The sequence below is a fragment of the Eumetopias jubatus genome, unplaced genomic scaffold (assembly GCF_037043125.1).
Source record: "Eumetopias jubatus isolate StellerSeaLion01/CBP00866 unplaced genomic scaffold, mEumJub1_p1.0 scaffold_5, whole genome shotgun sequence".
Classification (NCBI taxonomy): Eukaryota; Metazoa; Chordata; class Mammalia; order Carnivora; family Otariidae; genus Eumetopias; species Eumetopias jubatus.
The window spans coordinates 39,752,174-39,764,286 of record NW_028274811.1 but is presented as its reverse complement, the minus strand read 5'-3'; the positions used below and the strand labels follow the sequence as shown (position 1 = coordinate 39,764,286).

At 39.3% G+C, this 12,113-nt stretch overlaps 1 protein-coding gene across 1 annotated transcript in view; it reads right to left on the bottom strand.

Moving 5' to 3' along the window:
• STK32A (serine/threonine kinase 32A) overlaps positions 1-12,113 on the bottom strand; it is a 121,153-nt gene that overhangs the window by 16,122 nt on the left and 92,918 nt on the right. Inside the window, exons 7-8 of the mRNA XM_028119126.2 lie at positions 6,056-6,153; positions 1,442-1,558 (exon numbers count right to left, since the gene is read on the bottom strand). Of these exons, the coding sequence (XP_027974927.2) occupies positions 1,442-1,558; positions 6,056-6,153 (215 nt within the window). The remainder of the gene's footprint in view (positions 1-1,441; positions 1,559-6,055; positions 6,154-12,113) is intronic.

Genomic DNA, 12,113 nt, shown 5'->3' with positions numbered 1-12,113 from the left:
AAACCAAGTGCATCCTGTGGGGCTCCTCATTCTTACCTCCATATAATCATTCAGTGCATACTACTTAGCTGCTGCTGCAATTGCCATTAATCTTTTCCATGAACATGGGTACCCTGAAAATCTGATGGACACTATGGACCTCGTTTATTCAAATACCAGATTTTACCACCTGTCAGGCTCTGTGCTAGATACCAAGGTAGCATGGTGAAGAAACCTGATGTGGTCCCTCCTCATAGGCCTTAGAAGACAGTAATCATTAGCCCAAGAATCACACACCTATAATGCCTAAGTTCAAATTAAAAAAAAATAGTATGAAGGAAAGATAGTGCTATGTGAGCTTAAAACAGAAGAAAGCTTCCCGAGGAAGTGATATTTAAGCTGAGATCTAAAGCTGTGCTTCTCAAACTATCTATGTAGAAGGGCCACTTTTTTTCTGTTTAATTTCCTACCCGGTGAGATCAGTATGTACCATGTACAACTTGTGATTTGAATTAATACCCTGTTCAATGAGATGAGTCCACTGACCATGTACTTAGAGGTACCAGCAGTATCACATTGCTATAACAGTTTCTAAATGCTTTTCTCAATTTCTATACTTCTCATGGACCTGTAGGGAACAATTCATGGACTTGAACCAGTAAGTGAATCCCACTGAGTAGTGTTGATCTAAAGGAGGGAGCTGGAAGAGCTGGGGATGGGGGCACTGTTCCAAGCAGAGCATGTGCAAAGGCCCTGTGGTAAGAGATAGATAAATGATGGTGAGGAGGGAGAAGAAAAGGAGAAGAGGAAAAAAGAAGTCTATGTGTAGTCAAAAGGGGAACAAAAGTCCAAAATAAGGCTTGAGTGGTAGTCAGAACCTTTATACCATACAGATTATTTTGATCTTTATTCTGAGAACGATGAGAAGACAATGAATTTTGCCTTGAACAGATCAGTATGGGGCAGAGAGGAGAACTGAATGGAGTGTGTAAAAATGTCCAGGACAAACCAGTTATAATGGAAGACCTGACAGCAATAGGACCGGGGAGATGGCAGTAGAGATGAAGAGAAGTGACAGAGTCAAGAGATATTTACAAAATCAGGTTACAGAACTTGGCCATGAATTGGATATGGGGATGATGAGTTACTTCTGGTTTCTGGCTTCCATAACTGGATGAATAGAGGGGCCACTCACTGAGAAAGGGAACATCACAGCAAGTCCAGGAAATAGAGAGCGATCAGGAACTCCGTTTTGGACCCAATGAGTTTGACATGGCTCAACAAGAGGACACATGTGTTGCCTTAATGAAGCCACATGTTTGCAAGCTGTTAGGTGCAAAGCCCATTCTAGAAATGTGTATTATCATGGCTGCCTCCAATATTATAAACTAACTTCTCACCCCAAACCAGAGGGCATGCTTCTTTTTACCACTTCCTTTTGTCACGCAGTCCTCCTTCTTACCTTCTTAAGGAGTGACACCATTTCCTGTGACCAGGCAGAGGGGTAAGTCACAATAGCTGTCTCAAACATGTGTGCAATTTCCTTGCTGGAGGTGCTGGAGCGAATATGGTATGGTCTCTTGAGGGCGAGAGAAAGGAAGAGTCTTCATTTTTATAGGGTTAAGAAAAAATTCTGCTTTGCCCATGTTCCCAAGCTGAATTTTCAACCAGTAAAATCTCAGTATCATTTTCTGATCCCTTCCAGCTGATTGTTGTTTTCATATGCAAATGTGGTCTAGTGTTGCCTTTAAAAAAAAAAAAAAAAGACACCAGAAATCTCTAGTTTCCTGTGAAATCTCAGAATTTTTAAAAACTTAGTAAGTCCATTGGGCCAAATGAAACATTTCTGTACACTAAATCCACCTCTGAGATACCAATCTGGGACTGTTTTGTAAGGCAGCTTACGTGCGTATTTACATAAAACATGGGACAAGTGCTCAGTAAATGAAACTTTAAAAAAAAATTGTTACTTAAATGTTGATTATAAAGAGATCCAGAGTTTTACTCTACACCTCTTTGTGCTTTTTGAATCAGTAATAAGTTCAGGATAGAATGTTACCTAGAAAACTTTAACTCCAGTCCAAAATGCTATGAGTTGCTAGTTCTGTGGAGGGAAAGCATAGTATTTTTGCTATACATGAGGCATAGTATTTTTACCTCTGAGAGAACCAAGTTCTTTTATAGTTTTAACTTTGGGGAAAAGAAAACAGTGGTTTTGTTATATTTTTCACAGCTGTCCACTAGAGGGCAGCCTTTACCTATATTAATTTCTCTGTTTCGTAAACTAGATTGAGGGGATTTTATCTTTTGTGTGAACTGTGAGCTACTTAGGGCCAGAGATCATCCCCTACTCATATTTGTGTCCATTGGACCTAGCACCTACTAGGTGCTCATTACATGTTTGTCGAATGAACACAATTTCCATATTAGATTAAGCAACAATGGGACAGTTAATATGGGTATGTACATTCATCAAGTGCCTGGCCCTTTCAAGAACTTAATAAATGACTGTGGACTGATGGAATAAATTGGGAGAGATGGAAGAGTTTAATATTCTTCCTGTTGTAAATTAGTATTAAAAGGTAATGTGATTATAGATGGTTAATAGACACATAAAAATATGCTCACCATCACTCATCATCAGGGAAATACAAATCAAAACCCCAATGAGATATCACCTCACACCTGTCAGAATGGCTAAAATTAACAACACACGAAACAACAGGTGTTGGCGAGGATGTAGAGAAGGGGAACCCTCTTACACTGTTGGTGGGAATGCAAACTGGTACAGCCACTCTGGAAAATACTATGGAAGTTCCCCGAAAATCTAAAAATAGAATTACCTACAATCCTGCAATTGCATTACTGGGTATTTACCCAAAGGATACAAAAATACTAATTCGAATGGATACATGCACCCTGATGTTTATAGTGGCAATATCAACACTAGCCAAATTATGGAAACTGCCCAAGTGTCCATTGACTGATGAATGGATAAAGAAGTGATACATATATATATCATTTCACACACACACACACACACACACACACACACGAATATTACTCAGCCATCAAAAAGGAATGAAATCTTGCCATTTGCAAAGATGTAGATGGAGCTAGAGAGTATTATGCTAAGCAAAATAAGTCAGAGATAGACAAATACCATATGATTTCACTCGTGTGGAATTTAAGAAGCAAAACAAACGAACATGGGGGGTGTGGGGGGAAGAGGCAAACTGGGAGACAGATTCTTAACTATAGAGAACAAAGTGATGGTTCCCAGAGGAGAGGTGGGCAGGGGGACAGGCTAAATGGGTGATGGGCATTAAGGAGGACGCTTGTCATGATGAGTCCTGGGTGTTGCATGTAAATGATGAATCACTGAATTCTATACCTGAAACTGATATTACACTGTTAACTAATGGAATTTCAAGAAAAGCCTGGGGGAAACAAAGGTAATGTAATTAAGATCTTGAGCTTTGAAGGCAAAAAAGGATTTGAGTGTTAAATTGAGGCACTCGATTGGTGTTCCTTCATCTGTCCTTTATCTGTAAAATAAACCACCACATGGGATTGTTGGAAAAATTAAATGACATAATACATGTAAAATTCTCCAAAGAGCAGCTAACACATATTACACACAATGCAGGAGAGAGATTTGTATTATTCTTGAACACAGGCTAGAAAGGGTGGATATAAATGTGAATAGTGAACAGCAAGATGAGTCATCAATAAAGCGGACGTGAAGAAAGGCTTAACTCTACACACGGTATGTTAATGTCAAGTTAGTCGCGGAGCCACCAAGTGCTGGGAGTTGACTCCCTAAAAAGGAGACCGGCCAAACTTTATTTTTTATAAAAAATAGACCTTGCATAAGCGAGGTCTAAACATATATATCTGCCGCATATTTTCTTCCCACAAGACTGAATAAAGGACTGTAGATAATTCATCTGTCTCATGGTAACAAGAGAGCAGAGATAACCTGTGTGACTCAGTCTCAGAAAGGAAGGGCTCGGTACCTTATCACCATGATCAATGCTTATGGAGTGTTTACTAGCCAAAGGCACCGTGGGTCACTACATGGGATTCACTCCATGTTTATACCCTTAAGAGTTGGGGCAGGTTTGGCACACTTCAGCTTCCAGGGTTACATATGTACGGGCACACATTTTTTTCTTTCTTTTAATTTCCTTCTTCATTTCATTACTGCTTCCAAACTTACTGTTCCTCACTAAAAACATAAAATGATTTGATAAATGAATAAATTAACTGATAAATGCCACAGACAACTAATTTAAGTGTACTTTTTTCCTTTTACTTTAGAAGGCCATGTGACTGAACTTAATATTTTTAAAAAAATCCTCATGATCTGTCAACTTATTAAAAATAGTCAAATTGCCTTTGTCTTATACAATAACTTATCTTTCTAGTTCTAAAATTTTAAATCCATGTTAATTCATCAACTACCAGAATTGCATATTTATTCATTTGCCAAATATTTATTGAATGCCCATGATGTCCCAGCACCTCTGTTGGGCACTGGGGATACAAGAATAAGCGAGACATGATTTTTACACTGGTGGACTATAATCTACTTTCAGAAACCATAACTATTTATATAGCCTCTGCACACACACATACACACACCCCTAAATCAACAGAATGCATGCTACAAAGAAATTACAGAGTGCAGTGATAGGGTATATCAAACAATTCTTACACAGCATATAAAATAAGAGCAAGAATATAAAGAATGAATAACGTGGAAAAAGTAAAACATTAGATGGGAGAAAATGAGGTGGTGTGATTATGGTCTTATTTCAGGAGTACAAGAGCAAAAGAGTTGCAGCCAAGGATATATAATTAGTGCAAAACTTTGCGTGTACCTATTGGAAGCTGACACTTAAGGATAACCCAAAGCTAGAAAAGACGGACCTTGCCTTTACAATGGCAGACAAAGCAGGTTAATAGCTAAGGGGGCCGTTCATCAAGATTGCAGTGAAGTTCAGAAACCACAGAGATGTCAGCATGTTTGTCTTTGAGGCATATATTTGTCTATAAATGAGAATTTGTAAATGTGGAGGAGATCATGGTTTAGCGCCCGTCCTCTGTGGTTTAGTTGTGTTGATAGTTGTAATTAAATGTGATTAGCTAGATTTTGAAACCTAATTACCTACAGCCCACTTGGGTGATTCTTTGCTAGAATGTGGCAGAATTGATACAGTGCCTTGTCCCCCCATTCATTCAATACACACTTGATACGTATCTATTTAAAGTTAAATACTGGGGATGATACTGAACTGTATAAGGCACATGCTTCACCTTAATGAATTTACAATATAATATACAAGAGATTATGTAAAAATTGATATACCTTGAAAAACTCACAAGGACAATACTTTACAAAATGGATTTAAATTCAATAATCCGTTAGTACCCTTTCTTCACCTTCCCCCACCCCAAAAATAGAAAGAAAAAAAATGAATCTGACAATGTTAATACATCATATCACAGAGAACTCCCACAGAGATAAAACCATATGGGAGGGGGAAAAGTATTTTCTGGGCAAAATTCTTCCTGGCATTTTCTTAGCTTAAGAAATGCCTTCTTTAAAAGGAAGCTACTCTAATTTGCCCCCCAAACTCAGAACCTAGGAGCCAAATGACAGAGAGGAATCCAACAAGACAGGGCATGAATTGTGTTGTATTAATAATTCACACTCACCTTGGGGAACTATGTTGAAGTTAGAATCCTGTACTGTGACTGCAAAGTGATTTTCTTTAAACAAACAAATATATTTCCACAAGATATTTAGTGAGGTGCCCTGATCTTCCCTCTCTGGGAGTTTATAATACTCATATTATTCATTTAATTTTATCTACAGTTAATGTTAATTCATGCTTGGATCCATATGTAGGAGAGTGAACATGTGCCCAAATCCCAAGTATCACATGGCATAGTGCTTTCACCTTGCAAACAAACTGCTTGATTTTAGAAAAAAAAAAAATCCATTCTTTCATTCTAAAAATGAAACTTGCTGGAAGAGTAACCAAAGAGAAACGCAATTCTAGCATACCCGGCCTCTCAAGAGTTCATATGCCGTCACTCCCAGGGACCACCAGTCCACAGCAAAGGAATAGCCTGCTTCTCTTCTGGAGTTGAACATCTCAGGTGCTGAAAATACAGAAAAGTTAGGTCCGTTTTACAACCTGGGACATTAACAAATCTCTGCTCCCAATGTGTTCCTCCTAATTACCAGGGTAAATAAAAGGAATAAACACTGCTGTGGGTGTTTATCAGCCCTTGCCTGATTGCTTGCAACAGGCAAAAATGGCTCATTTTCTCGTCTCAGTGGCCTCATTCATCAGCCAACACACAGGCACGCACAGGCCTTGATGGGCAAATTCTCTTCTTATTTATATCCTGTAACTATTAAAAATTGGATCCCGTAAGGCCTCAAATGCTCAGCTGACCTTAAAATCAAGAAGGCCGGGAAGATGTTATTTGTTGCCTTGATTTGAAAGGTTTGTGCTAAAGGACTGAAATGTGTATTCCTGCTGCAAACAACACTTAGAATTTGGTGCAAGGTATATTGGATTGCCTCTCCATCTCAGTCATCTAGAAGACCCAAGGGCAGCATTTACAGCCTGCTATTGGTGGTGAGGGAGAGAAAAGGAGGGAGTGGGTACTCTGAGAAACAGAAGCTTACACATCAGGTGGAGAAACTTACACTTTGTAACATAATTATTTGAAAGGACTCCAAGGGAAGGCAAAGCTACGGTCAGTTTTGATCCCGGTGGTGACCCCCTAGTTACGCATTTTCTAAGCACTGTGATGCCCTGTGCACCTTCTTCACACTCTTCCAAGAATATACCTAGCTCGTGAGGGGTAAAGCACAAAGCAAGGGCGGTGTGCTCACCACTACACTTCTAGTGTCTAACATTGAACCTGGCATTTAGTGTCACTCAACAGAAATGTGTTGACTAAATAAACAAGGAGTCAAGTCAACAAGAAATGGTGGCTCTGGAGCCACGCCGTCTGGGGTCAGAACCTGCCTTTACCATTTATTCTGACCTTGAACAATTCAGCTGCCGAAGCTTGAGAATCCTCATTAGCAAAGTCCAAATAAGAAGATCTTTAGAGAGGTGAGACATTAAATGAGATAATGCATGCGCAAATCTCAGCTCCGTGCCTGGCCCCTAGGAAGTGCTCCAAAAACTAGTCATGGTTCTGGAGAGGCAAACATTCACAGGAATGTGAATTTTACTTGTCAACAGCTATCCACAGTTGACCCAAGCCTTTGGGACTAAGGCGCTGGCTCTGGACAAAGGAAATCGGCATGACATGAGGCCTGCACACGGGCTTGACCTAGCTAGGGTACTCAAGTCCCATGTAAAATCCTGCAGACGCCATCCAATCCGAGGTAGAATGTTGACATCCTGATGCCCAGGACTGACCCTGAAGATAAGAGCCTCATTCCCCAGTGATTTCATCTCTCACACATCACTGCCTCCTATCTTTAAGTCACAGCTCCCCACGGTACCCCCTAGACTGGATGGAAATGGGCTTTATTTCCACTTTCCCTTACCAGTCCCCTGGGTGACAGGTGACAGGCATCTCACTTAGAGAGACAGCGGAGAAGTCTGAGGGAGGAACAGGACATTGTGCTAGGAGAATACCTCACATCTGGGTATTTTCAATTTGACAGTATTGTGAACAATGCTGTCATAAACACTCCTAAAGGTCCACACATCTATAGGGTATGTTCCTGGAAGGGGAGCTGTTGGGGATATGATGTGCATCTTCACACATTCTGGATAATGCCCAACTATTTACCCTAGTGGTAGTACCAATTAACACGGTGACCAGCAGGGTATCGGAGTTGCTTTGCTCAGCCTCCTTACCTACGCTTGGTGTTAATTTGCCTTTTGAATTCTGCCAATCTAGTAAGTGTGTATTGAGCTTTCATTGTGGTTTAAATAGACATTCTCCTGGTTATTGATAAGCTTGACCACATTTTAATGTGTCTATTGGCTATTTGGATTTCCATCACTTGGTTTTCAGGCTTTACAATACCTAGACAGAAGATTTTCTTTAAAGATTTTATTCATTTTTAGAGAGAGAATGAGGGGAAGGGCAGAGAGGGAGGGAGAGGGACAAGCAGAATCCTTGTTGAGCATGGAGCCTGATGTGGGGCTCGGTCTCATGACCCTGAGATCCTGACCTGAAATGAAACCAAGAGTCAGATGCTTAACTGACTGAGTCACCCAGACGCCCATAGACAGTAGATTCTTGGTCAAGAAATAAAGAAAGGGCCTCAAACCTAATCCATAATTGTGATGCAATAGAAATAATTAATGAAATTTACAAAAAAAAATTCTGAATTTCATCTACCCCAAAAATCTGTGAATAATAAAGGCTTTCTGAAAAAGAATAAAGACATAGACTTGCATCTCATGTATTAAATTATATTATAAAGCTGTAATAATTAAAATTTTGAAGACCCCACAGCATGTAGATGCTTGTATATAAGGATATTTAGTTTATGATGAAGATACTGTAAATCAACATAGAAAAGGTCTTATTTGATATGTCATCTCAAAACAATTATTTAATGATCTAACAAAAAATAACGTCAGATCCTTATGACATATCTTCAGTCAAGATAATATGTAACTGGAATAAGGAAAAAAATGAAACTATAACAGTAATAAAAATATTAGGTAACCATATCCAAAATCTGGAGAAATGAAGGTCGTACTAAGAATCGTACCAAAGGTAGAAATTATAGGGGTGACTGGGTGGTGCATTTGGTTGAGGGATTGACTCTGGTTTCAGCTCAGGTTAGGTAGGATCTCAGGGTCATTGGATTGGACCCCTCGTCAGGCTCCGCGCTCTGTGTGGAGTCTGCTTGAAACTCTCTCCTTCTCCCTCTGCCCCTCCCCTCCTTGCATGTTCACTCTCTCTCCCTCTCTCAAATAAGTAAACAAATCTTAAAAAAAATAAAGAAATAATAAAAAAGGTAGAAGCTATAAAAAAGACTAATGGTGTGATGATAAAAAAATAGTTCATTACATATAAAATGTCATAAGAAAAACAGCAAACTAAAAGGTAGGAAATCCTATTTATAACACATATGATACACTATAATATTCTGAATATATAAGGCTCTAGAATTTTTTATACAGTCAGTAAGAAATAGGATAAAAATATTAACACCCTAATAGAAAATGAGCAAAGAATATGCACAGTTTACAAAAGAAGTCAGAGAATTTCAGTATTAGTATCATGAGGGACCATTTTAAATGATCTTTTCAGGAAGAATAAAGATATTCATTGTGCAGCCCTGCTGAGAATGCAGGGAACTGAATATTCTCAGACACTTCAGAATAAATGAGCAGAAATCAATGTGAATCTTCAGGAGGAAAATGCATTAACACATAAATATCCACTGACCAGGAATTCTTTGAATGGGACTTCATCGCAAAGATAAACAAGTTGCAGGACCTATTTCTGCTAACAGGAGTTTCATTACAAATTTATTTATGTTTCAAAATGAGAAACAACCTAACATTCAACAATAAAGAATTGGTTAAATTTGATGCAGTCCTCTAATTCTGGAGCACACGGTCATTAAAAATGATAGTTCTATACACGGGCATGGGAAAAGAAACAGAGTATCATTTGCCAAGACCCAGGCTCTGGAGTCAGAGAGAAACGAGTTGCAATTCTGGCTGAGGCAGGGGTAGAGCCTGGAGACAGAGAGGTCGCCCAGCATAGCAGAGTGTTCGGGCTCTGACCCTCACAGCGGTATCCCTAGCTCCACAGGGGGCAAAGTGCTTCATTTCTCAATTTGTACACTTCAAGTGGGAATAACAATAGTATTGGCCTCACGGAAGTTTTGGTTTCAACGGTGTCATACGTGCACTTAGAACAGTGCTTGGCACTTAGGAAGAGCTCAGTGTTGGCCATTGTTCCTTCATCATCATCACCATCATCATCACCACGAGTGCTACGGCTCGAGATGTTTTCAGATGTGGGTTTAACTTTGTGCTCCACCAGTTACTTGCTGTGGGATTATGAACCTCTTTCACAGGGTTGCTTTGAGAATTTCATGGCATAATAAATGTTAAAAGCTTAGCAAAGTGTGCGGGCCGGGATAACTGCTCATTGTATGATGTCTATTGTTATCATAAAGTGAAAATTTAGGTTACAAAAATTCAGTATGATCCAACTTTTAAAAAAAATGTGTTTTTCTGTGTGCACACAAACTTTAATTGGGAAGAGAAGAATGTTTTCATTGGTTAAGCTCTAAGTGATCTGGATTATATTCACACAGAGGTAGGAGGGAGGGCGAGGAAGGAGGGGAGGGAGTAGGGAGCTGAAAGGAAGGTGGTTCAGAACCGGGAGAAACTGCTGTATAACGTGCTCAGCACCTCATCTTAGTAGATGTCATATATTCCTATCATTGTCAGTATTTCATCTTTGTTTTTTTTCTTTCTTCTTGGAATATTTTTTTTCTTTTTGGGGCACCTGGGTGGCTCCCTCAGTTAAGCATCAACTCTCAGTTTCAGCTCAGGTCATGATCTCAGGGTCCTGAGATCGAGCCCTGTGTCAGGCTCCGCACTCAGCGGGGAGTCGACTTGGGATTCTTCCTCCCCCTCCACCCCTGCCCCCACTCACGTACCTGCAGGTGCACTGCACAGGTGCTCTCTGAAATAAATAAATAAAATCTTTAAAAAAAGAATATTTTTTTCTTTCTATAACTGTAATTCGTATCCCACAGGAGCGCTAAAAAGTGGGCATGGGTGCTGGTGAATGTCTGTTACCTAGATATTACCAAATTTGGATCATAATTTTTAAAAAAGAAGAAGCAGATTTCTACCTGGGACACCTCTTAGAAAGAATCTTACCAAGAAATCAAAGGCAAAGGCAACCTTTGGATTCAGAGTTAAGGGATGACAGATACTCATTTATACTGAAACAAGAAACATTTCTAACAGTTTGGCTTACCTAAATGGATTTACAACCTTTTACAGACCACAAATAATTTCTAATAAATTTCTCCCTTAACTCTCTTTCAGGAAGCAGCTTGACTTTCTGAAGTCAGAGCTTACTTTAAATCTAAGCTTTTTCAATTATTAGCCATGTGATCTTGGGCAAATGACTTAGCTTCTTATTTTCTCATTGTAAAATGGTGGTAATTATAGTCTGCTTCATAGAGTCGCTGAGAAAAAAATAAATGAGTAAATGAACATTAAACATTTAACACATTGTCTGGCCCATAGAAAGCTTTCAATAAATATCAGTAATTGTTAATTATAAGGGTGAAGCTGGAAAAGCAGAGAGAACCGTGAATGCACTCCAATTTCCTAGCTCTGTGTTGTGAAAGGGCCTGAAATGCCAAATATGAGGAGAATTAAATTATACGGATATTGTATTTAAAATCACTGGGGAGAGAAAAGAAGAGTAGCCTCCCTTTACTCCTCTCACCATGGAAACCAGGCCTAGAAAACCCAGATGCACATTCTGATTTGGCTCCAAGAAAATAACCCTTAATATGGAAACCCAGGAAACCTGCAGAATAAATTCATCAGACCAGCGGGCTCAGATATTCCCTTTTATCATCTGAGAACTGTGAGTTTTAGGCAGAAAATAGGCTGAATTATATGTGTCCATTATTTTAGAAGTGACAAAGGAGATTTATTCCCCGCACTGGTCATAGGAAGCCAGGAAATTTGTAGTTATTCAAATATCATCTAAAATAAGACTTATTTTTTCCCAGAGGATTTCTTCTCTTGGGAAGTGACGTGGCCCTGTATGTAGGGGTTTTCTTTTCCTCTCTCTAGTTATATGAGGAAGGGAATGACATATTAAAAGTGGCTTTGCTCTTACCCTTGATTTCAAGGTCAAATATTTTGCTCATAAATGACTCTGACCATATTTAGTCAGTACAATTCACGACCCCCTAATTCCACTGGCTTAACCAGTGAATTATCTGCTTTAAGCATCTCAACTAATTAGGGTAGAAGCAGAAATAGTTTTTTTTTCTTCCATATTCTGCCAACAACCATGCAGTGTCTAGCTTCCCATTTGTGTTGGGTATAGGGCTCCCTTAATGATAGTTCATAGTC